Source organism: Anabrus simplex, chromosome 7 (assembly GCF_040414725.1).
Source record: "Anabrus simplex isolate iqAnaSimp1 chromosome 7, ASM4041472v1, whole genome shotgun sequence".
Taxonomy (NCBI): domain Eukaryota; kingdom Metazoa; phylum Arthropoda; class Insecta; order Orthoptera; family Tettigoniidae; genus Anabrus; species Anabrus simplex.
In genome coordinates this window covers 2,464,924-2,490,137 of record NC_090271.1, presented here as the reverse complement: position 1 = coordinate 2,490,137, position 25,214 = coordinate 2,464,924, and the positions used below count along the sequence as shown (strand labels likewise).

General features: G+C 40.2%; 1 protein-coding gene across 7 annotated transcripts in view; it reads right to left on the bottom strand.

Moving 5' to 3' along the window:
* LOC136877191 (rho guanine nucleotide exchange factor 7) overlaps positions 1-25,214 on the bottom strand; it is a 502,530-nt gene that overhangs the window by 426,684 nt on the left and 50,632 nt on the right. For 4 of the 7 annotated variants that reach the window (XM_067151001.2, XM_067151005.2, XM_067151004.2 and 1 more), the window contains exon 3: positions 21,996-22,122. In XM_067151001.2, the coding sequence (XP_067007102.2) occupies positions 21,996-22,122 (127 nt within the window). Of the gene's footprint in view, positions 1-16,927; positions 20,856-21,995; positions 22,123-25,214 lie in introns of those variants that run through there. The other 3 variants (XR_010860736.2, XR_010860737.2, XM_067151003.2) reach the window with 2 other exon arrangements.

Here is a 25,214-nt window from a genome sequence, read left to right as displayed (position 1 = left end):
GGCTGAAGGAGCAACAACCTCATCGATCGCTATCAGCAAGAACGCTTGTACTTTGTTAAGTGTAGAAAATTAATCTTTATTTGTAAATGGTTTCATGTTCAGAACAAGGAATGGAACCTAGGTGTTACGTCTTACCTAATAAAATCCCCGAGGTGCGATGAGTTACGTTTTTCGAACTAGTGTTTGGAACACTGAACTTTTCAAGATGATAGCAGAGAGTTTAGCAATGTTCTGTTGTTGGATTATAAATTCCGCGCTACAACATGCATAAGGTGGCAGCCTTGAGGTTTACTGCCGTAAAGATGACAAGAGTGAGGTTAACAATGTTCCGTTGTTGGATTTTAAATTCCGCGCTATAACATGCATAAGGTGGCAGCCTTGAGGTTTACCGCCGTAAAGATGGCAGCAGTGAGGTTAGCGACGCTCTATTGTCCTTCAAAGTGAGGTTAGGGTTCGTCAAGAAGACAGCTGTCAAAAAAGCACGTGGCTATGTTTACCAAACAAGAGCACGTGGTCGTGACGTCACGGTCACGTAGTATGCTGCCTCAGCATGCAAAGTTCAATGTCTACACCTACGTAGTAAACATTCTGCTGTGTTCACAAGATTTTTTACACATAACTATTCTTTATGCTTTAAGTTCATGCACATAGGCCATGCCAAGATAGCAGCACAAACACATGCGAACTTTGTACGTTCTAATGGAATACGTTTAGTACTGCGTGCATCATAGATACATGATGTGTACACGCATTTAAACATGGCTATACTTAATGCTGCTGCTTTGTTTACAAGATTTTTGTACATTGCTATTCTTTATGCTTTAAGTTCGCGCACACACAAGCGATAGTCGTACGCTCTGGCAGGAGAAGTTTAGTACGATATTCGATACATTATCGGTGGGTGATGTGTACACGCTTTAGAACATAGCTCTTCTTTGTGCTTTAAGTTCGTGCACATGGGTTAGGGATACACAAAAGCGATTGCTACATGCTCTAGCGGAGGAAGTCTAGTACGATAGTCGATGCATGTAAAATCGATAGGGTTTGCTAAGGTAGCAGCACACTTACACGATTTTAGCACAATCTAGTGGAAAAAGTTTAGTATGATAGTCGTTTCGTGCAAAATCATTAGGTAATGTGTACACGCTTTGAAACAAGGCTATTCTTTGTACTTTAAGTTCATGCGTACAGGTGATGCTAAGATAGCAGCACAACCTAGCGGAAGAAGTTTAGTACGATATTTGATGCATGCAAAATCAATAAGTAATGTGTACACGCTTTAAAACATGGTTATTCTTCGTACTTTAAGTTCATGCATATAGGTTAGGCTAAGACAGCAGCATAGTTTAGCGTAAGAAGTTTAGTACGAGAGTCGATGAATGCAAAATCGATAGGTGATGTGTACACGCTTTGAAACATACCTATTCTTTGTACTTTAAGTTCATGCGTCTTAGTTATGCTAAGATAGCAGCACAATCTACCTGAAGAAGTTTTGTACGAGAGTCGATACATGCAAAATCGATAGTTGATGCGTACATGCTTTGAAACATGACTATTCATTGTACTTTAAGTTCACGGGTATAGGTTATGCTAAGATAGCAGCACAATCTAGCGGAAGAAATTTAGTACGATATTTGATGCATGCAAAATCGATAGGTAATGTGTACACGCTTTGAAACATGGCTATTCTTTGTACCTTAAGGACATGCAAAGATAGCAGCACAATCTAGCGGAAGAAGTTTAGTACGAGAGTCGATGCTTGCAAAATCGATAGGTAACGTGTACACGCTTTGAGACATAGCTATTCTTTGTACTTTAAGTTCATGCGTCTTAGTTATGCTAACATAGCAGCACAATCTACCTGCAGAAGTTTAGTACGAGAGTTGATACATGCAAATTCGATAGTTGATGTGTACACGCCTTGAAACATGACTATTCATTGTACTTTAAATTCATGGGTATAGGTTATGCTAAGATAGCAGCACAATCTAGCGGAAGAAGTTCAGTACGAGATTCGATGCATGCAAAATCAATAAGTAATGTGTACACGCTTTGAAACATGGCTATTCTTTGTACTTTAAGTTCATGTGTATAAGTTATGCTAAGATAGCAGCACAACCCAGCGGAAGAAGTTTAGTACGATATTTGTTGCATGCAAAGTCGATAGGTAATGTGTACACGCTTTGAAACATGGCTATTCATTGTACTTTAAGGTCATGCGTATAGGTTATGCTAAGATAGCAGCACAATCTAGCGGAAGAAGTTTAGTACGAGAGTCGATGCGTGCAAAATCGATAGGTAATGTGTACACGCTTTGAAACATGGCTATTCATTGTACTTTAATTTTATGTGTATAGGTTATGCTAAGATAGCAGCACGATCTAGCGGATGAAGTTTAGTTCGATGGGCGATGCATGTAAAATCGATAGGTGATGTGTACACACTTTGAAACATGGCAATTCATACTGCTGCTCTGTCCCCGAAACTTTTGAGCATAGCTAATCCTAATGCTGCTCTTAACGACGTCGAGCTAAGGATTGATTACATGACCGTGACGTCACGACCACGTGCTCTTGTTTGGTAAACATAGCCACGTGCTTTTTTGACAGCTGTCTTCTTGACAAACCCTAACCTCACTTTGAAGGACAATAGAGCGTCGCTAACCTCACTGCTGCCATCTTTACGGCGGTAAACCTCAAGGCTGCCACCTTATGCATGTTATAGCGCGGAATTTAAAATCCAACAACGGAACATTGTTAACCTCACTCTTGTCATCTTTACGGCAGTAAACCTCAAGGCTGCCACCTTATGCATGTTGTAGCGCGGAATTTATAATCCAACAACAGAACATTGCTAAACTCTCTGCTATCATCTTGAAAAGTTCAGTGTTCCAAACACTAGTTCGAAAAACGTAACTCATCGCACCTCGGGGATTTTATTAGGTAAGACGTAACACCTAGGTTCCATTCCTTGTTCTGAACATGAAACCATTTACAAATAAAGATTAATTTTCTACACTTAACAAAGTACAAGCGTTCTTGCTGATAGCGATCGATGAGGTTGTTGCTCCTTCAGCCCTTTAGCCCTTTAGCCCTTTAGCCCATTAGCCCTTTAGCCCTTTAGCCCATTAGCCCCTTAGCCCTACAAGGAATGTGCGGTAAGGAGGAGGAAGAGTCCTTTCATCCTTGAAACAATATGTTTGCGAACCGATATTTCATGTTACATATTTATGTAATAACTTGTTCAACAGCTAGGGACTTAAATGTAAGCAGAGTATTTCTTATAGCACTAGCGTTCTGTTTAATTTTACTTCCCGCATAAGCTACATGCTTGTAACCCATGCCAACAGATTGACTGATATTTCATGTTACATGTTTATGCGATAACTTGTTCGACTGATTTTCACACAAGACGAATGATGGAAGGTAAATAATTTGAAGTTATACTTTGGCTATATCGTTTACCGAGCGAGTTAGCTGCGCAGTATGGGTACAGTGTGTTTTTTGATTTTTACACTAGGCAAATCATTGAAGTTGTAGTTTTGCAATATTGCTTACTGAGCGAGTTAGCTATGCGATATGTGCACAGTGTGTTTCCATAGTTTTTGATTTTACACTAAGCAAATCATCAAAATTGTACTTTTGCTCTGAACACATCAAACAATGTTCTGATCATATGTTGAGGTTAACAACATCGATTACAGTGTTCGATTCTAGTCTTGTTATGTTTCATTCTGATCTTCTTAGAACAAGGGTACCCCCTAACATGTTCTAAACACATGTTGTATTGAGTACAGTGTTCGATTCTAGTCTTGATCACTTATTTTGTGTTCTGAACACATCGATCAATGATCTGATCACATGTTGTATCGAGTACAGTGTTCGATTCTAGTCATGATCACTTATTTTGTGTTCTGAACACATCAATCAATGTTCTGATCACATGTTGAAGTTAGCAACATTGATTACAGTGTTCTATTCTAGTCTTGTTATGTTTCAATCTTATCTTCTTAGAACAAGGGTATCCCCTGACATATTCTAAACACATGATGTATTGAGTACAGTGTTCGATTCTAGTCTTGATCACTTATTTTGTTTTCTGAACGCATCAATCAATGTTCTGATCACATGTCGTATCGAGTACAGCGTTTGATTCTACTCTTCTTATGTTTTGAAAGTCTAAACATGCATAATAATGTTATCGCTGCACACGCTTGCCTTCGCGTTGCAGGTTTAAACTTGTTCGATATAAAGCTATGCCTTGACATAAGAGGCGGAGGAGGAGGTAGAGAAGGAGGAGTAGGAGGAGGAGGAGGAGAATGATAAGGTCTTAACAGCCTATGTATAGTCGCCATTGTTTAAAGATGATAGCTGTCAAAAGAATTTTTCAAATTATCCACCACCACATTTCAGCTAAAGAGGGTAGCAGGGTGCTCTGTTGATTAAGCACATAGAATTTCAAATTGCCCTCCACCACATGCATAACAGCAGCTGTTATCTTGCGCAGTAGCCTCTAAGCTAGCTTTCTTCATAAGAGTAGCTGCCATCTTGTGCGAGCACCCCTAGGCTGTCTCATAAGGAGCTATTTTGTGTCCGCCATCTTGCGTAAGCATCCCTAGGACGTCTCAAGCCATCTTGTGTCTCATAAGAGCAGCCACCATCTTGTAGAAATAGATAGCTGCCAATGCCAAAGGGCTTAAGTAAGAATCGAACCGTTGATCTCATCATTAGACTATGTTTTTTCTTGTTCCTGATACTACGAACCTACGTATTAGGCGGAAAAATTTTGTCCGTTTTGCTCTACAATGCACCGTTTTCGATATATTTAACATTTTGCATTTAAGCCTCCAAATTTAATGAATCGAACCAGCACGGTACGTTATACTCTCTACCATAGTTAGACCTGATCTTGTTACGAAGACTCGCTTCAATACAAGCTAAAACAGAGCAAATGCCAAAGGGCCTAAGTAGGAACCGAACCGTTGATCCCATCATTAGACTATGGTTTTCTTGTTCCTCATACTGCGAACCTGGGTATTAGGCAGAAAAATTTTGTCCGTTTTGCTCTACGGTGCACCGTTTTCAATATATTTAACATTTTGCATTTAAGCCCTAAATTTAATGAATTGAACTAGCACGACACTTTAGCCTCTAAGCTAGCTTTCTTCATAAGAGTAGCAACCATCTTGCGCAAGCACCCTTAAAGCGTCTCATAAGGAGTTGTGTATAGCCGCCATCTTGTGTCCGCCATCTTGCGCAAGCATCCTTAGGGCGTCTCAAGCCATCTTGTGCAAGGACACTTAAGCCGTCCCATAAGAGCAGTCACTATCTTGAGCAAGCATCCCTAGGCCATCTCATAAGGAGCCTTGTATAACTGCCATCTTGCGCAAGCATCCCAAGGGCGTCTCATAAGAACCTGTGTATAGCAGCCATCTTGCGTAAGCACCCTTAAGGAGTCATGTATAGCCGCCATCTTATGCAATTAGCGTCGAGAGAGGGCTGCTGTAGAATTTCTCTTTTTAAATTATCCACCACCACATTTCAAAGGTATCTAGCTAAAGATGGCAGCACTGCGGATGACAGGTGACGAATTTACATCTACTACGATAAAGAGGGCAGCACGGTGCTCTCTGGATTAAAGATGGCGGATGACTGCTGTCCAAAAAGCACATGGCTTTCTTTCCAAACAAGAGCACGTGGAATTTGCCGCCACCACATTTCAAACTAAAGAGGGCAGCACTATGCTCTGTTGATTAAAGATGGCGGATGTTAGCTGTCAAAAAAGCACGTGAGTTTGTTTCCAAACAAGAGCACGTGAAATTTTTCAATTTGCCGCCACCACATTTCAAAGGTATCTAGCTAAAGATGGCAGCACGGTGCTCTCTTGATTAAAGATGGCGGATGATAGCTAACAGAACTTTTCAAATTGCCCGCTACTACGTGCTTAAGGTAGTAGCCATAAAGAGGGCAGCACGGTGTTCTGTGGATTAAAGATGGCGGATGACAGCTGACGAAATTGCCCGCAGCACGGTGCTCTGTTGATTAAAGATGGCGGATGACAGCTGTCAAAAAAGCACATAGCTTTGTTTCCAAACAAGAGCACGTGGAATTTGCCGCCACCACATTTCAAACTAAAGAGGGCAGCACTATGCTCTGTTGATTAAAGATGGCGGATGGTAGCTGTCAAAAAAGCACGTGAGTTTGTTTCCAAACAAGAGCACGTGAAATTTTTCAATTTGCCGCCACCACATTTCAAAGGTATCTAGCTAAAGATGGCAGCACAGTGCTCTATTGATTAAAGATGGCTGATGTCATGTGGAATTGCCCGCCACCACAGGTATCTAGCTAAAGAGGGCAGCATGGTGCACAAAGATGGCTGCTGTCAAAAAGCATTTTTCAAATTATCCGCCACCACATTTCAAAGGTAAGTAGCTAAAGAGGGCAGCACTGTGCTCTATAGATTAAAGATGGCGGATGACAGCTGTCAAAAAACACGTGGCTTTGTTTACCTCGCGCTAGTTAGGTTAAGTTGGTAGCACTAAGGTTTAGACCCGTCAAGATGGCAGCACTGCGGATGACAGGTGACGAATTTTGCATCTAAAGAGGGCAGCACAGTGCTTTGTGGTTTAAAGATGGCGGATGACAGCTGTCAAAAAAAGCACGTGGCTGTCAAAAAAACACGTGGCTTTGTTTACCTCGCACTAGTTAGGTTAAGTTGGCACTACTGAGGTTTAGGCCCATCAAGATGGCAGTACTGAGGTTAGCGATGCGTTGTTGTCTGTCAAAAAGCACGTGGCTGTCAAAAAACACGTGGCTTTGTTTACCTCACGCTAGTTAGGTTAAGTTGGCACTAGTGAGGTTTAGGCCCGTCAAGATGGCAGCAGTGAGGTTAGCGATGCGTTGTTGTCGATGACAGCTGTCAAAAAGCACGTGGCTTTGTTTACAAATTCAAATCTCCCGCCAAAATTCAAATCTCCCGCCAAAATTCAAATTTCCCGCCAGAATTCAAATTTCCCGCGCCGCGCGAGGAGGAGGAGGCGGCAGAACTCTCCCATTATGCTACTTTCCAACAGCTGAAACTGATAAGATAACTGCTCAATGTTTGTCCCTGTGACTTGTCTAAATATTACTGGAGAATCTAGGAATCATAATTCACTGTTGAAAGCTTCCCTTTGACCTGTATGCATATCTATAGCCTCCTACACGAAATTTCCAAGTACTGGTTCCTCCTCATCGTCACTCTCATCATTTACCACTGCTACATCATCTATTTCATTATCACTACTGCTAATACTGCCACTACTACTTCCGACTAAACTTTCATTTGAATTATACAATATTTCAAACACGCTACACTCAGCAGGAGCTAGCCATTGAGCGCGGTGCGTCACACAAGCTGATGAAGCTGCAGCGGGACCGAAAGCGGCAGGACGAAACTGAATGAGGGGAATAACATTTATGACGAATCAAAACAACGCGATACATATTTCAGATTAAAAGGTCGATACATCGTCTTTCAAACGAGATATATACCATGCACAACTGCTTCTTGTGTCGTATGACAGAAAGCAGCACTAACTGATGCCTATACAGAGTACTCGTAGAGAGTTACGAAAAGACTACAAGCTGAGAAATAAAGACAAATATAATAAATAAACCGCACTCTTAATACAAAATTAGAGCAAAGAACATCACACGAAAAGACAAACTTCTCAGATCATCATTTCTTTATTTTATTCTGTGGGAAAGAATGAAGCAAACGGACTATTAAAAAAGCAGGGATTGGTGCTCAGACATAATTGACATATACTTATCCTTGCAAAAGCAGCTACACTTTAACGATTTTCAATACTTATTTAGAACACTGATAAACCCGAAAATGTCTTCTTGGAAACAAAACAATTTGCATATCCATAACACCAAAACTCTTCGCGCTATAGCCGTAAATGCGAAACCATGTATGGGTCTATACCACATATAGAGGTCGGCGGCTACGGAAGAAAAGGGGGTCTATACCACGTATAGAGGTCGGCGCTGAGGGGTTAATGACTGACAGATGAAGTGAAATGATATTGAAGAGTGCTGCTGGAATGAAAGATGACAGGGAAAACTGGAGTACCCAGAGAAAAACCTGTCCTGCCTCTGCTTTTTTTTTTTTTTTTTTTTTTTTGCTAGGGGCTTTACGTCGCACCGACACAGATAGGTCTTATGGCGACGATGGGATGGGAAAGGTCTAGGAGTTGGAAGGAAGCGGCCGTGGCCTTAATTAAGGTACAGCCCCAGCATTTGCCTGGTGTGAAAATGGGAAACCACGGAAAACCACCTTCAGGGCTGCCGATAGTGGGATTCGAACCTACTATCTCCCGGATGCAAGCTCACAGCCGCGCGCCTCAACGCGCACGGCCAACTCGCCCGGTGCCTCTGCTTTGTCCAGCACAAAACTCACATGGAGTGACCGGAATTTGAACCACGGAACCCAGCGGTGAGAGGCGGGCAGGCTGCCACCTGAACCACGGAGGCTCTAAACAAATGGAAATATAATTAAAATGGTTCTTACATTTAATTTAATGTTTAAAAGAAACAAAGCAAGATGTTTTGATGCTACTTCAGCTATTGATTAAAAATATAATTTAATATTTAATTTATTGTTTTCTATTATTTTATTTTTAATTTAATATTTGAATTTAAAATTTAATGTAATATTTAAAAGGAATGAAATAAGATGGTTCTATACTCATTCAAGTAATGTTTTACACATATGTAAATTTAATTTACTACTTAAATAGAAGTCAATAGTACACTGTAGCAGATTTGCTCATAACATTGTCATAGTTGCAGACTCGGGGAAAAAAAATTAACAGAATATTGCAAGAGTTACCATACACCCGTAATAAAGGGAAATTAAAAGTCAACGAAAAGAAAATGAAAACAACGGTAGTATGAAAGAATCAAGACCAATATAAAAATTGATAATATCAGAATTTATCAGGTGAAACAATTGTGTTATCTTGGCAACATGATCAGAGAGGACAACAGATGAAAAGAAGGATAGCAATGGCAAACATATTAATATAGAACTCAGAATATCCTTTGCAAAGTCGTCTGTACATTGTTACAAATCTCCTTAGGTTTTAAGGATGTGCATCATCTCGTGTCGCAAATCAGCAATAACAGGCTAATCAAGCTTTTGATAAGGCCCAGAGGGGGGCAAGTTAAGGAAAACAGGAAATAAAAATAAAGCAGGTGAGTATATAGTTACAATAGATCCATCAATTAACTTTACATGACATTAACCACCGATAAACTAACGGAGGCTCAGAGGGCTCCACTGGTCCGGTTAGGCACGGAAGGAAAAGGAAGAGTCAATACAACAACAATCAAGAAACAAGAACGGGAATAACATTTAATACACTGGATTACTCCACCACGATAAGTACCCACAAAAGGAATGCACAGAATCTAGTAAATAAGTACATGCCAGCGCATAAGGTACACACTAACACTTAGTCCTACACTAGAGAACTAGAACACATACCACAAATGGCTCATTAAAATAACAGAAGGAGAAGTAGTAGAAATGTTTCAATGATCAGAGATCACAAAACTGATAGTCTCAAAATTAAAGGTACAGGAAGACACAATAGAAATGATGCAATGGGAAAATATGGTATGGTATCAATGGAGCAAAATCAGGAGGGCAAAAACATCAAATTACATACACACATAACTACAGAGCGGTGAACTCATCAATTTGCCCAGGATCAGAAATTAGCAGCGGATAAACATACTCGCTAGGATAGGATCACCAACCTATCCACAGTTACCCACTAAATCCCGGGGAAATATTCAAGGAGAGTTAACCTTAAACTTTCACCAGACCAAAGGAATACCAACCGAAACGACACAAGACATTGAAAATAACTCATGGTTAAGGGTGGCTTAAATATAGCAACAGCAGAGTCGATGGGCACGTTAGGAGACTCCTATAGTTTACACGTTGGAGGGTTCGCGATTAGTAGGTCATCCATAACAGCCCCATCAAAGGTACCACACGAGAAACAACGCCCAGATACAAGTAAACTAACTCATATACAATTGATGAGAGACACAGGGTACATATGGTTCGAAGAAGAATGACCAGAGGAATGGTCCACAAAGGTATACATGGCAGATAATGAAGCCATTCCAATGAAAATGCTTGGTAAAAGAAAGATGAAGGAAAGAAACACAACCTAAAGATTCCACAATTCTTTCACTAGGAAAAAAAAAAAAAAAAAAAAAAAAAAGCCATAGGTTGGCAGGATACTTAAGAAGAGCCTGGAATTACAAAATATAGAATGTTGACGACGGACCGAGATCAAGTGGGAAAGCACAAGTTGAAGAAACCAGAGCTTACTAAAAATCAAGATATTTCCCTCAAGAAAGGTTACTTCATCAGAGTTGTGGATCCACTAACAAATGGCCAAATCTACCGCAACACAGAGGTGAATTAAAGGACAAATCACATCCCAACCAAAGTGCCCTGATAACCAAACATCTGAAGCAAAAACACTGTTACAATAATGACCAGTCACGAACACGATCCAACTCACAAGAGGTTAAAGTATATCCATCCCCAACGCATGCTTACCAGCCATTACACAAATTCAGCACAATACCGAGCAGAAATTACACCACAAAAACAAGGTACAAGCTGAGGACTAGGACCATACCCTGTAGGCACAAAGGAGATAATCCCTCAGGAAAAAGATCCTACATAGTACCACCGAGCAACCCATACAGCAATTAGTAGATAAGGTAAATTACACTTCATCATCAACAATCCACAACTCAAAGGATGAAAACCATACCACAAATACATTACCAAGTTACAAGACAGGGGATATAACCACAATCCTCGCAGTAGTGCACAAACCAAATACCAGCAGATAAGGAACGAGGAGACAGATTTTCTACACAATTTCAAATCAATGTTAAATCGAAAGGTTAGGATGATAAATGCCACACCAAAAGCATTTACAGGTAGAATAAGATTATCAATGGTTCACACATAGAATACAAGACTAGAAACAGCTGCCTAGTATACCCGAAAGGAAGAGTGTTAGATCACTTAGTCATAGATGAACACAAAACATCAGTAGTAAGAAAATGAAACAACTTTAAGACATACAGTCCTTGCACAAGGCAAGCAGACAACCTTTCCGACACCAACCAATACACTTCCACTCACTCCATCCCAAACGCACCATAGCCCAACAATGATTAAGCCGCTCGATGATAGATGGATCCAGCACAATAAATTCTATGCTGAGCCACGAAAGGAATAAGTCCATTAATTTACCTTTTTTTAAACCTTGAGTAAACAAGAAATCAGTTTCAGGTGCACAATTTCAAATTAGATTAAATTAGACTTCCACCGTGGCAATTTAGTTGCACACCACACGAGCACAAGGTTCGATTACACAAATACAATATATTTAAGAAATAATACCATCACCACAAGACAGGCAAGGCTAAACAGATTTCAGGCTAGAAGAAACCAAACAATGTAACAGTAATACACAAGGGGCACCAACCCTAGATACAGGAAGGACCAAATTGACTCGTTCACCAACCCGCAGTATTCGTGCCAGGTTCAACTAAATGTACGGATTAGTTACCAAAGGCGCATCCAACCAGCAGAGGAAAGAGTACAACATTGCCGTTTAACCAAGTTTAATTTGGCAAACGTGAATGCGCCTAATTCATTTTGCCACAGGATCACTTACCAAAATAGAAACCGGAGACAAGAACTCCAACACAGTACAAGGGTCTTGGTATCTAGGGGCAAGCTTTGCCGAAAACTTATTCACGGCCTTACTTATGGGGTAAAATTTAACATATACCAGATCACCAACATTTAATTTAGGTGGCTTTCTATCTTTATTGTACTTCCTTTTGACCTTCTCATATGACACAGATAAATTCTTTTTGGCTTCGTTCCAGATCCTTTGAACATCATTAGGCTTTGACAATTCTGGCAGAAGATCTTCGATACATAAAACATTAGACATCGGGGAGTACGGGGTATAGCTGAACATTAGAGACATAGGCGTCTTACCATGTGACTCATGAATAGCGGAATTAAAAGGCATGAGCTAACCAATGCAGACAGGAGTCACATTTGGGCTGATTGTCACGATGATACACTATCAACGCAGACTTTAGATTCCGATTCATCCTCTCGGCATATGAAGGATTTGGATAGTACGGAGTAGTAGTAACATGGGAGATGCACAACTTAAACAGATACCTTTTGAAAGAGTTACTGGTGAAGGAATTACTATAATCAGATACTAAGAACTTGGGAGGACCAAAGGATGCGAAAATGGAATTTACACAGGAGATGGAGGTATGGGAATTGGTGGACCTGGTGGGGAAGATCCAACAAAACCGGGAGAAGGCATCTATACAGACAAAGATGTGGGCATTTCCTAAAGAAGAGGGAGGGGACCTACGAAATCGATGAACAGCCGCTCCATTCAGCGTGAAGCTTGTGACGATGACAACCACCACACGCGGTTATTTAAATAAGGTTTGCTGATGGCACAAGATTTACAGGATTTGATCATGTTTCGGATGTCACTATCCATTTTCTTCCAAACGAAGAACTCCCTAATTTTCTGACGGGTTTTGAAGTTACCTAAATGACCACCAACGGGAGAGCAGTGGTAATATTTAAAGATGACGACAATTTTGAAGTTATGGTCCTTGAGACCCTTACAACAGAGAACGCCCTTAGATAAGGAGTAAGGTTTAACTTCGGTCCCACTATTGATTGTGTCAATGATGCTTTTCAATTTTTGATGATCCCCAAATTCATGGTACAACAACGGAAGATCGGTAAGGATGGCAATAACACCGATGGCATTGACTGGAAGCTCATCGACATTCGGGTTCACTTCAGCACAATAATTACCATCAAACATCCTGCTCAAACCATCGGCAATGACATTCTCGGAACCACGGATATGCCAAACATTGAAATTAAAAGATGAGATTCGTAGTGCCCACCTATTTATCCTACTGGTCCTTTTGGACTGATTCAACACCCAGGAAAGAGCCTGATTGTCAGTCTCTAGATCGAAATTCACATGTTCAACAAAGGATCTAAACTTTTCTAGTGTAAACAGCACAGCTAGACACTCCAGTTCGTAGATGGAGTATTTACTCTCCAGATCGCTGAGGACCCAGGATACATAAGCCACCGGCCTATGTCCGTCATCATGTTCTTGTAATAGGACACCAGCAATAGTGCGCCCAGAGACATCAGTTTGAACAATGAAACGCTTCTCAAAATCTGGAATTGCCAACACATTGGTCAATGCAACTTTTAATGAATTGAATGCTTCCTGCTGGGCACTATTCCAAGTGAATTTAACATTTTTCCTCCTAAGATAGTTCAGCGGAGCTGCTATCTCTGCGAAGTTGGGGATAAATTTTATGAAAAAGTTCACCATACCAAGGAAACGGGCGACACCTTTAACATCTTTAGGTGGCAGGAAATCCCTGAAGGCCTGAGTTCTGGAATGATCCATTGAAACACCTTCAGAGGAAACTACATGTCCTAGGAAGGACATGCTGGTTCTGTCAAATGCCACCTTTGATAGTCCGGCCCTCTTTAGTCATTGCAAGACTTCCCTGACGTGTGGCATATGTTCCTCAAACGTATTTGAAAAAATTACCAAATCATCTAAATAATTAAACACAAATTTGAATTTTATATCTGAGAGAATGTAATTTAACAGCCTTGTCAACACTGCAGCACCGCACGATATACCGAATGGGAGCCTCAGAAATTCATACAGGTTCCAATCCGTTATGAAAGCGGTCAGGGGAATGGATCTCTTGGATAAGGGTACTTGGTAGTATGCTTGGTTCAAATCCAGCACCGTGAAAAATTTTGCTCCAGAGAATCATCCAAAACAAGTATGAAGGTTGGGCAACATGATAGATTGAAGCACAATCTTGCTGTTCAAGACCCAATAATCTATAACTGCGCAAAAGCCACCAGAAGGCTTGGGTACCAAGAACACTGGGGACACATACGGTGAAGTAGAAGGTCTAATGACTCCACCTCTCTCCATTTGCTCAACAATCTTCAATTCCAACATACAGGGTGGGGAAAGATGGTAAGGGGGAGATCGAACGGGCTGATGGTCTGACAACTCAATATCATACTCGAGAACATCAGTCAAGTCTAACTTGCTAGTGAAAACTTCCGGAAACTCCTTACATAGAGCCTGGACTTGACAGGCTTCAGTGTCCCCCAAATGGTTCAGGTCAAGGCGATCAATGTCACTAGGCTCATCAGACTGAGGGTAACCCACACAAGAAACAATAGACATCTTCAATGGGACGTTTATCAAGTCAAATTTTAAATTGGGGGAAAATTTGAAAAATAAATTTGGATACTGTAAATCCAAAACCAGTCCAGCCCTAGACAGAAAATTGGCCCCTACAATTACGTTACAGGAGAGGTTAAGTGTTACCAAGCACTTGATTTTCCAAGTAAAATTACCAATTCTTAACTTGACCTTGACTGAAACCAAGATTTCCAAGAACTGACAATTAGCAGAGACACATTTTAGGTTCCAATTCAGGTAACTTAAATGAGGTTTTCATCTGATGGTACCAAGCAGAATTAATTAAACTTACCACACTAGCAGTATTGAGAAGAGCATCTACCGGTTCATTATTAACCTCAACCAAGGCGCAAGGACCAGAGGAGGGAATATGAGCTGATATTTTATTGCATCGTGAAGGATAGACAGACCTTTCTAAAGATTCAGAATTTACAGGTTTAGGATGGTCAAACACTCCTTTGTTGTCCTGTAATCACCGACCACTCCCATGGAATGACATGGGGCAGTTCTTTTTAAGATGCTGTTTTGAGCCACAGGTATACCAACCACCAGAATTAAGTTTCAAAGTCGGGCAATGGTTTTTCAAATGATTCTTGGAACCACAATTGAAGCATTTGCAATTATTCACTTCATTAGAAGTCAGAGGATCAACTGGATAGGAGGGCACAGTAGGAGGAGGAACATTAATAGGTCTCGAAGCATCCCCGTGTTTCACGTCCTCTGCAAACGAGCACACTTCTTCCAACTCTTGGAAATTGGTAGGATACCTGGATATTGAGAGGTAGGAGCGGTATGAAGGAGAGATACCTTTTAGGATTCTAGCTACTATTTCCCCTTCAGGAATAGAAATTTTAAAAACTTTGCAATAGAACCTTAAGTTGAGAGCACAAGCAAGCAGGTTTTCATTAACACGTTCAATGCGGATCACGCGCTGGGCTCGTGATGCTACTTTATAAGCAGGGGCGGAGCACGCGCCTAGTGTGTCGTGGGACAGTTGCTAGGAAACGTAAATCACAGGTTTCCCGCATGGTAAGAAAGGCTCTATTTGTCATCCCGCACATCGTGTACGTCCAGTCTACTAGCAGATTCATCCGTAGCCATTTCTGCGCATGCATATTCCATTTCCTGCGAATTTCCTCTCCAGAATCGTCGTCATACGTCATCATTCATTTATGGGATCTTTGAGCAGCAAGACCACTTCAATGTGAGCTAAGACACTGCGTTTTTTTTTTTTTTTTTTAATTCTTCAGGAGACTTACGAGTGTTTCTGCTTTTGAAATAAATAAATTCCACTACTGCAATATGTTCAAAAAAAAAACTGAACTTGTAATTGTCGTTTATTCTTGCATCATATATGTGTATAACACGAAAGAACTTCTAATTGTCATTTATTCCTCATCACATTTATAAGTAACTTGAATGTGCAGTAATCATTTTTGACTGTGTCGTGATGCTTATGTTATCATTTTATTTATATTCTTTTCTGATGGCCGACAATGTGGTTCCTTCAACATCACGAGACCTACCCAATTAGCCAAAGTATTTCATTTTTGTTTGTCAAATTCTGTAATAGAGAAGTGTAAATATGAATATATTTATGTCTGTAACATACTTCATGCATTTGTTTGCTATCCGAAGTAAATAATGCACAGTAATCTACCGACGCGCATGGCGCGTGAGTGGGATAAGTCCATGAGTTCGACAGAACTCGTCCTACCAACGTAGAAAACTTCAATAATTACAACTTTTAAAGAGTTCCACACAAATATTTTGCTCAGGTTGGCGGGTATGTCACGCTCTGCTAATACGCAGTGAACGTGTTAAGAAACTGCGTCCTAAAACAGTACTGCGGAACTAGACTTTGAAGAGCGAGGGAGGGGATGAATTTAGACAAGACAAGCTCATGAAATGCATTAATAGTTAAATTTCGAGAAATAGCCTCTGAAATTTCCCTTTTCAGGATCCCTTCGCAATGAGGGGAGAGGGCACTAAAAATCCCCAAGTATTCGACGGAATAGATGTTTCCAGTGTCGGTTAACTCTACAAGAAATCGTAGAAATCTAACACTTTCGTCGATGGAATTCACCGTAAAGGTCCTCACTCCACGGAAAACTTCCTTTAGGCAGTTTGGAGATGAAACAGAATTTAACCTAGACACTAAACTTTCTAGAAAAGGAGCTGTCACACAGCATGAAGAGGACACAGATTGGTTTGAAGGAATATTTGAGGTAGGTACAATGGGATTGTGACTGACTGATATAGAGCATTTCTCCATATCCCTGCTGACTAACAACAAATCCAGATCAACAGTAATACCTGAAACGACCGTTAATAACCTTGCACATTCAGATATAAATTCAGCATCGGGCTTGATGGACAACAAGTCCTGGATTCGACCCGAGTAGTGGCTTGCTCTGGCCCTCAGCCGGTTTATCTGGGCTTTCGATGGAGGCAACTCAATAAATTCCTTCCTTATTACATTAATCTCGCTCAAGGCATTACAGATAAAATTCATGTACTCACCAACTCTGTTCCTGTTAATTACTGATAGGTTAATGGGGACCAGGGAGGTTAGCAGATAGCAGGGAGCGCATTCGGCAACAGTACGGGCAGGTTCAAGGCCACGAATAGATAGCTCATATTCCAATTCGACATGACGCAGGAAGGAGGGGTGCATAACAGTGCGCACCATCGTAGTAGACATGCAACAAAATCAATGAAAGAATTACACGAGATCCTTGCACTTCCTTTCACAATGATAGTTCACAATAAGTTTTGACTCTCTTTGTTTCTGATTTTCATTCACCACTAAATCAATACAGCACTGCACTGTACTAAACAAGGGAAAATGAGGAGGAAAATTATGCTGCAGACAGCAGAAACAACTAAAATCAGGTGCAGAACAACAGTGAAGCAAAAACAATCACTGCTCTGCTACCACTCCAGTTTAACTGCTCGTGCACCAACAGTAAATAAATCGAGGCCAACTAACAGGTTCTAAAGGCACCAAATGCCCACAGAATCCCTCAGGCAGACTCGAAAGTTTAAAGCCTAGTTGCCAGAGCGTAGCATTTCATAGCGCGACAAGATATGGTAAACAATTTCAAACAAGAATGGCGAGATATTTCACATTAAATGTGAAACGATAATGTTCTTTCACAAGGTTCATTGACACGAATTTCTACCGGCACAGACACCAGTCCAAAAGGTTTTCTGGGGAGGTACACTACACTAAATACTGTCACAGTACTTAAAGAGAAGTCAATAGTACACTGTATCAGATTTGCTCATAACAATGTCATAGTTGCAGACTCGGGGAAAAAAAATTAACAGAATAGTGCAAGAGTTATAATACACCCGTAAAAAAGGGAAATTAAAAGTCAACGAAAAGAAAATGAAAGCAATTGTAGTGTGAAAGAATCAAGACCAATATAAAAATTGATAATATCAGAATTGATCAGGTGAAACAATTGTGTTATCTTGGCAACATGATCAGATGAAAAGAAGAATAGCAGTGGCAAAAAAGGCAAACATATTAATATGTTGTTGTTTGAGTCATCAGTCCATAGACTGGTTTGATGCAGCTCTACATGCCACCCTATCCTGTGCTAACCTTTTCATTTCTACGTAACTATTGCATCCTACATCTGCTCTAATCTGTTTGTAATATTCATACCATGGTCTACCCCTACCGTTCTTACCACCTACACTTCCTTCAAAAACCAACTGAACAAGTCCTGGGTGTCTTAAGATGTGTCCTATCATTCTATCTCTTCTTCTCGTCAAATTTAGCCAAATCGATCTCCTCTCACCAATTCGATTCAGTATCTCTTCATTCGTGATTCGATCTATCCATCTCACCTTCAGCATTCTTCTGTAACACCACAATTCAAAAGCTTCTATTCTCTTTCTTTCTGAGCTACTTATCGTCCATGTTTCACTTCCATACAATGCCACGCTCCACACGAAAGTCTTCAAAAACATCTTTCTAATTCCGATATCAATGTTTGAAGTGAGCAAATTTCTTTTCTTAAGAAAGCTCTTCCTTGCTTGTGCTAGTCTGCATTTTATGTCCTCCTTACTTCTGCCATCGTCAGTTATTTTACTACCCAAGTAACAATATTCATCTACTTCCTTTAAGACTTCTTTTCCTAATCTAATATTTCCTACATCACCTGCCTTCGTTCGACTGCACTCCATTACTTTTGTTTTGGACTTATTTATTTTCATCTTGTACTCCTTACCCAAGACTTCATCCATACCATTCAGCAACTTCTCGAGATCTTCTGCAGTCTCAGATAAAATAACAATATCATCGGCAAATCTCAAGGTTTTGATTTCCTCTCCTTGGACTGTGATTCCCTTTATAAATTTCTCTTTGATTTCCTTTACTGCCTGTTCTATGTAAACATTGAAAAGGAGAGGGGACAAACTGCAGCCTTGCCTCACTCCTTTCTGGATTGCTGCTTCTTTTTCAAAGCCCTCGATTCTTATCACTGCAGACTGATTTTTATACAGGTTGTAGATAATTCTTCGTTCTCGGTATCTGATCCCTATCATCTTCAGAATCATAAATAGCTTGGTCCAATCAACATTATCGAATGCCTTTTCCAGATCTACGAATGCCATGTACGTGGGCTTGTCCTTCTTAATTCGATTCTCCAAGATCAGTCGTAAAGTCAGGATTGCTTCACGTGTTCCTACATTTCTTCTGAAGCCAAATTGATCTTCTCCCAGCTCAGCTTCAACTTGTTTTTCCATTCTTCTGTAAATAATGTGTGTTAAAATTTTGCAGGCATGAGATACTAAACTAATGGTGCGGTAGTTTTCACACCTGTCAGCACCGGCTTTCTTGGGAATAGGTATAACAACATTCTGCCGAAAATCGGATGGGACTTCTCCTGTCTCATACATCCTGCACACTAAATGAAATAACCTTACCATGCTGGTTTCTCCTAAGGCAGTCAGTAATTCAGAAGGAATATCATCAATTCCAGGTGCCTTGTTCCTATTTAGGTCACTCACAGCTCTGTCAAACTCTGACCTCAAAATTGGGTCTCCCATTTCATCAGCATCAACAGCCTCTTCATGTTCCAGAACCAAATTATCTACATCGTTACTTTGATACAACTGTTGGATATGTTCCTGCCATCTTTCTGCTTTGTCTTCTTTCCCTAGTAGTGGCTTTCCATCTGAGCTCTTAATATTCATGCACCTAGATTTCCTTTCTCCAAAGGTTTCCTTGATTTTCCTGTATGCAGCATCTACCTTTCCCAGGACCATACAGCCTTCGACATCCTTGCACTTCACCTTCAGCCATTCTTCCTTAGCTACCTTGCACTTTCTATCCACTTGATTCTTTAATCGCCTGTATTCTTTTCTGCCCTCTTCATTTCTAGCATTCTTGTATTTTCGTCGTTCATCAATCAGGTCTAGTATCTCCTGAGTTATCCACTGATTCTTAGTTGATCTTTTTTTCCTTCCTAACATTTCTTCAGCAGCCCTACTGACTTCATTCTTCATGACTCTCCACTCTTCTTCTATTGTGTTTCCTTCAGCTTTTTCATTTAGTCCTTGTGCAACATGTTCCTTGAAACAATCCCTCACACTCTTTTCTTTCAACTTGTCTAGATCCCATCTTTTTGCATTCTTTCCTTTCTTCAATTTCTTCAACTTCAGATGGCATTTCATGACCAACAAGTTGTGGTCAGAGTCCACGTCTGCTCCTGGGAAAGTTTTGCAATCCAACACCTGGTTTCTGAATCTCTGCCTAATCATAATGAAGTCTATTTGATATCTTCCAGTGTCGCCAGGTCTCGTCCACGTATACAGCCGTTGTTTGTGGTGTTTGAACCAAGTATTGGCAAGGACTAAATTATGATCAGTGCAGAATTCAACCAGCCGACTTCCTCTTTCGTTCCTTTGTCCCAATCCAAATTCTCCTACTGTACTACCTTCTCTTCCTTTGCCTACCACTGCATTCCAGTCTCCCAGCACAATTAGATTCTCGTCACCTTTAACATATTGTATTAAATCCTCATATATTCTTTCAATTTCTTCATCATCCGCTGAACTAGTAGGCATATAGACCTGCACTATTGTGGTGGGCATTGGTTTGGTGTCTATCTTGACGACAATAATTCTTTCACTATGCTGGTCGTAGTAGCTTATCCGCTGCCCTATTTTCTTATTCATTATTAAACCAACTCCTGCATTTCCCCTGTTTGATTTCGTGTTGATAATTTGGTAGTCGCCTGACCAAAAATCCTGTTCTTCCTGCCAACGTACTTCACTTATACCAACTACATCTAACTTTAGCCTATCCATCTCCCTTTTCAGATTCTCTAACTTACCACAACGATTCAATCTTCTAACATTCCACGCTCCGACTCGTAGAATGTCAGTATCCATCTTCCTGATGATCGCCCCCTCTCGTGTAGTCCCCACCCGGAGATCCGAATGGGGGACTAGTTTACCTCCGGAATATTTTACCCGGGAGGAAGCCATCATCAGTACATCATTCATACAGAGAGAGCTGCATGTCCTCGGGAGGTAGTTACGGCTGTAGTTTCCCGTTGCTTTCAGCCGTGTAGCAGTATCAACACAGCTAAGCCATGTTGAGTATTATTACAAGGCCGTATCAGTCAATCATCTAGACTGCCGCCCTTGCAACTACCGAAAGGCTGCTACCCCCCTTTCGATGAACCATTCGTTAGTCTGGTCTCTCAACAGATACCCATCCGATATGGTTGCACCTGCGGCTCGGCTATCTGCATCATTGGGACACGCAAGCCTCCCCACCGCGTCAAGGTCACATGGTTCGCAGAGGAGGCATATTAATATAGAACTCAGAATATCCTTTGCAAAGTCATCTGTACATTGTTCTTTGGAAGTGAAAGTTGACTCTGGGTAAATTGGAAACGCCTTAAGCTGCAAAAATGTGAATATGGCAGAAAACGAGCTGGACGGAAATAACTTTTTTAAATAATCTTTTACGCTCACCAACACAAATATGTGTTATAGCGGCGATGGGCTAGGAGTGGGAAAGAAGCAACCGTGGTCTTAATTACGGTACAGCTCCAGCATTTGCCTGTTGTGAAAATTTTATTATTATTAAGAAATAGGTGGCAATGGTCACTTACAGTAGTGTGATAATAAAGTAAAGTTAAAATACAATTACAACAAGCAATTCCATTGAAAGAAAACAGCATCTCCAGGGCTGCCAACCACACAGCCACTTCCTTGGTACAGAAAGAAAAACCCAAAGGGAAATTTTAATGGGACAAGAATATTAGAGACCATTGGACACAGCATTAACGAGAAGAGTGGTTGCAGGTCTTACAGCTGAATGCCGTGGTAAGATGAAACACACACAGCTGAAACGAAGACCAGATGAGCTACTTCCTGTAGAAGTGTTGTTAGCCACTGAACATAACACACAACTCCCAGTCTACATTTAAGACGTCAATGAAGGTCTCCACCTGGTCCGACTGGACGAGTCAAATTTCTTTGCTATTCCAACATTGTGCAAGAGCCAGTAAAATGCGTGCAGCTTCATTGTCAACATCAAATTAGTTGTTCCACTTCTTACCTTGCGGTTTGTATTCCTTCACATAATTCGACGGAAACCATCCAGTCTTCTCGCCAAGAGTTCCCTCCCACCAGCCACCCTCCTCCTTTTGAGTGATGGTGATGATGTCACCTTTCTTGAAGCAAAGCTGCAAATAACAACAACTTGTGATGAATAATAAAGTGAAAATAGAAGCCAAGGAAAGGAAGATCCTGAGGAAAGTCTTGGAAAAAGTAACACACACTATTTGAAAAAACAAGATCGCTTTCTATGTCACCTGACATGAATGATTTCAGACGGCTTACTTCCTGGATAAAGGACCAAACGAGCTTGCTTCACCAGGGTCGAAAAGGACATAAAGGAAGTGGGAATTACATGTGATGAATTCCTTAATGGTGATGAAATGACATGCAGCCCAGATGGCTGAACCGAAATGTCAAAAAGTAAAAATAATGATAAAATTACCTATTCAAACCACCCATGATAGGATAGTTTATTTTTCTCAAACTAAACACTGATTAAACTGAACATCCTCACTAATTGAACAGCAGTCATCCACAAAGAGTAATCTAGAGGTTCACATGATGATATGAACTTCATCTCTTTTTGAACAATTAATACTATCCTCAGATTCTCTGTCAATATACCACACAAAAAAGATCTTCCACTCCCATGGACTGTAGAATTTCACAAGTGCTGAAGAGAAAGGCTGGCAAAAGGACCCTGACATTAGGTGATGTCACACCACATAGCCCTTAAGACCCATGGCCCCACGTCAGTCAGTACAATGCAGATGGATTTCTCACATTCTGAGTAACTTTTCATTGTTAAATGTATCGTCATAATCATGAACAAGTGGCTGATTCTCAGCAGTAAAAAGCGATGCCATCAAAGTGCCTGTACTCCCGTGAAAATACCAGGATGCAAATACAGTTGTATGACATCTTCCACATGTGTTTCAGCTCTCGCCAGTAAGGTTCGACAAAAACAAGACTTGTATGCAATAAATTTCAATGCTAGGCCCGTACTGATGGATATGACTCCTAATCAATACATAGTTTATATCACTAGTTTCGGCTGTACATTGCAGGCATCCTCGGGTATTAACCATTAGGACACAATGTCATTCAAATCAAATGGGGTTGAATCCCATAAGTTAAAATTACAAAACACACACATATAAACATTTAAAAAGTTCCGACATTTAATCCCGCAAGAGGATCATTGCAAAAGTATAAGTGTTAAAAGACTATCATTTAAGAAAATGAAATTATCACAGTATTGATGCAGGTAAAATCTATTAATAGAATCAGTCAGAGCTGAAAAGCATTCAATCAGTTTTCAGGAGAGAGAGAAAATGTGATTACTCCGAGAGAACGTAAGAAACATGCAATGTCGATATTAGACATTCTAAGTCTCGCTATATTTGCATTAATGGAAGGTCAATTTTAAAGTAACAAACTATTTTCAGAAAAAATTTAAAAAAATTGACTTAATGCTTTTCAGCTCTATGGTCTCATCTATAATGAATAATTCACATGATAGTTTTATTAAAATGCAGTGGCGTGCACTGAACCCCATCTGCCCCAGCAGCGCTGGGGTAAATAACTTTGTACTTACATTTCCTTATTATTCCTTAAAATGCTTTTTATAAAGTTTATAAAACTACGAACATCTAAGCCAAGCCCGGTACAGCTGTCTCTAACTCAGTTCAGGTTCTCCAGTGAGCCATCGTGGAAGAGAGCTACCCCAGCAAAATTTAAGTCGCTTGGTTGATAGATCGACTTGTCCTGGGAGCGGGGCGGGGTTGTGGGAAAAATGTATAAGTAATAATAATAACAACGTAAACGTTTCCACCTTTTCAATACTAAAATATATTCACAAAATTATAAATTACACGGTACTAGTTTCGACCCATCTAGGGGTCATCATCAGCCGTATTGGAGCAAAGATCACTTTTGGCGAAATCCTAAGAAAATGTTATTTTAAAGACTAACAAGTGAATGTGGTAGATGAAATGAGATGTTATTATGGTAATAGTTAATAATACAAGGAATACACATACTAAGAGGTTTTTAACAAAGAATAAAGTATAAATGGGGTGTTGTAAAAATTATAATCATGGAAATCAGTAAGTTCTTGTATTGAAATGACATATAAAATTATATATGGCTTAGGAAGAGGGCTTAAGGTGGGGCTGAAGGATGCGGGAGAAAGTGTAATTGTCTTGGAAAAGTACCTTTGATTAAATTTCGGATTGAGTTTAGGTTGGCTGCATTATTGTTTCTAGTACCGTGTAATTTATAATTTTGTGAATATATTTTAGTATTGAAAAGGTGGAAACGTTTACGTTGTTATTATTATTACTTATATATTATTCTCAGTTCAATACGGACCAAAAACATGAAATTCATAACCATTAATAGCTTGGGAAAGGTATGTTAGTATGTTAGCGCCACAATTTACACATCGTCTTGCTGGTAAAAATAGAGCCAGTTTATGAAATCAATAGTAATATCGATGAATATATTTTATCCTTGGATTTCGGGATGTATAAAGATTTTTCAAGCAATTCATCGATGGCACGTGTAGAGTATGTTTGCCGATAGCTGCAGAAAAATATTTAGGTTGACCAGCATGAACACAAAACTAAGCGCGAAGTAAAAGAATTTCGTAGTTGCTTGTCTGTAATGGAGGTATATATAGTGAATTTTTTTAGTGTTACTCTTGCATTATAGGTGAAGTTTCCAGGAGTTCTGTGCCATTCTTCATGAATATAATGTGTGCTATTAGACGTGATGAATATTTTCCCTCATTTGTCGTTGATCCACATACACTCAGTAAGCAAGTGAAAACATAAAACTTCGGCGACGATAAAATACCAGTTAAATTATGCTGATTCAGTTTAGGTTAGGCTTTTTAAGTTAAAAACAAATAGTCCCAGTGTATTTGTGTCAAAACCATGACTACTCTACTATCACGAAGTGTCACCGGGTGAAACTGTAAGTACACTGTTTAAAATCTGCTATAGATTAAGTTATGATGGAGTCGTCACTGCCGTGAACATCAATTCAGAAATATGTGCGAGTTTGTGGTTCAAAATATTCTTGAAAGACCTTTCTGCAAAAAATGCAGCCTTATAAAATGGTAATGTTGACTTTAGAGAGTGTAGTAGGGCTACGATTGCTTTCATTTTTGCCACTGGGGTAACGAATGAGTTCACCGCACGCCACTGTTAAA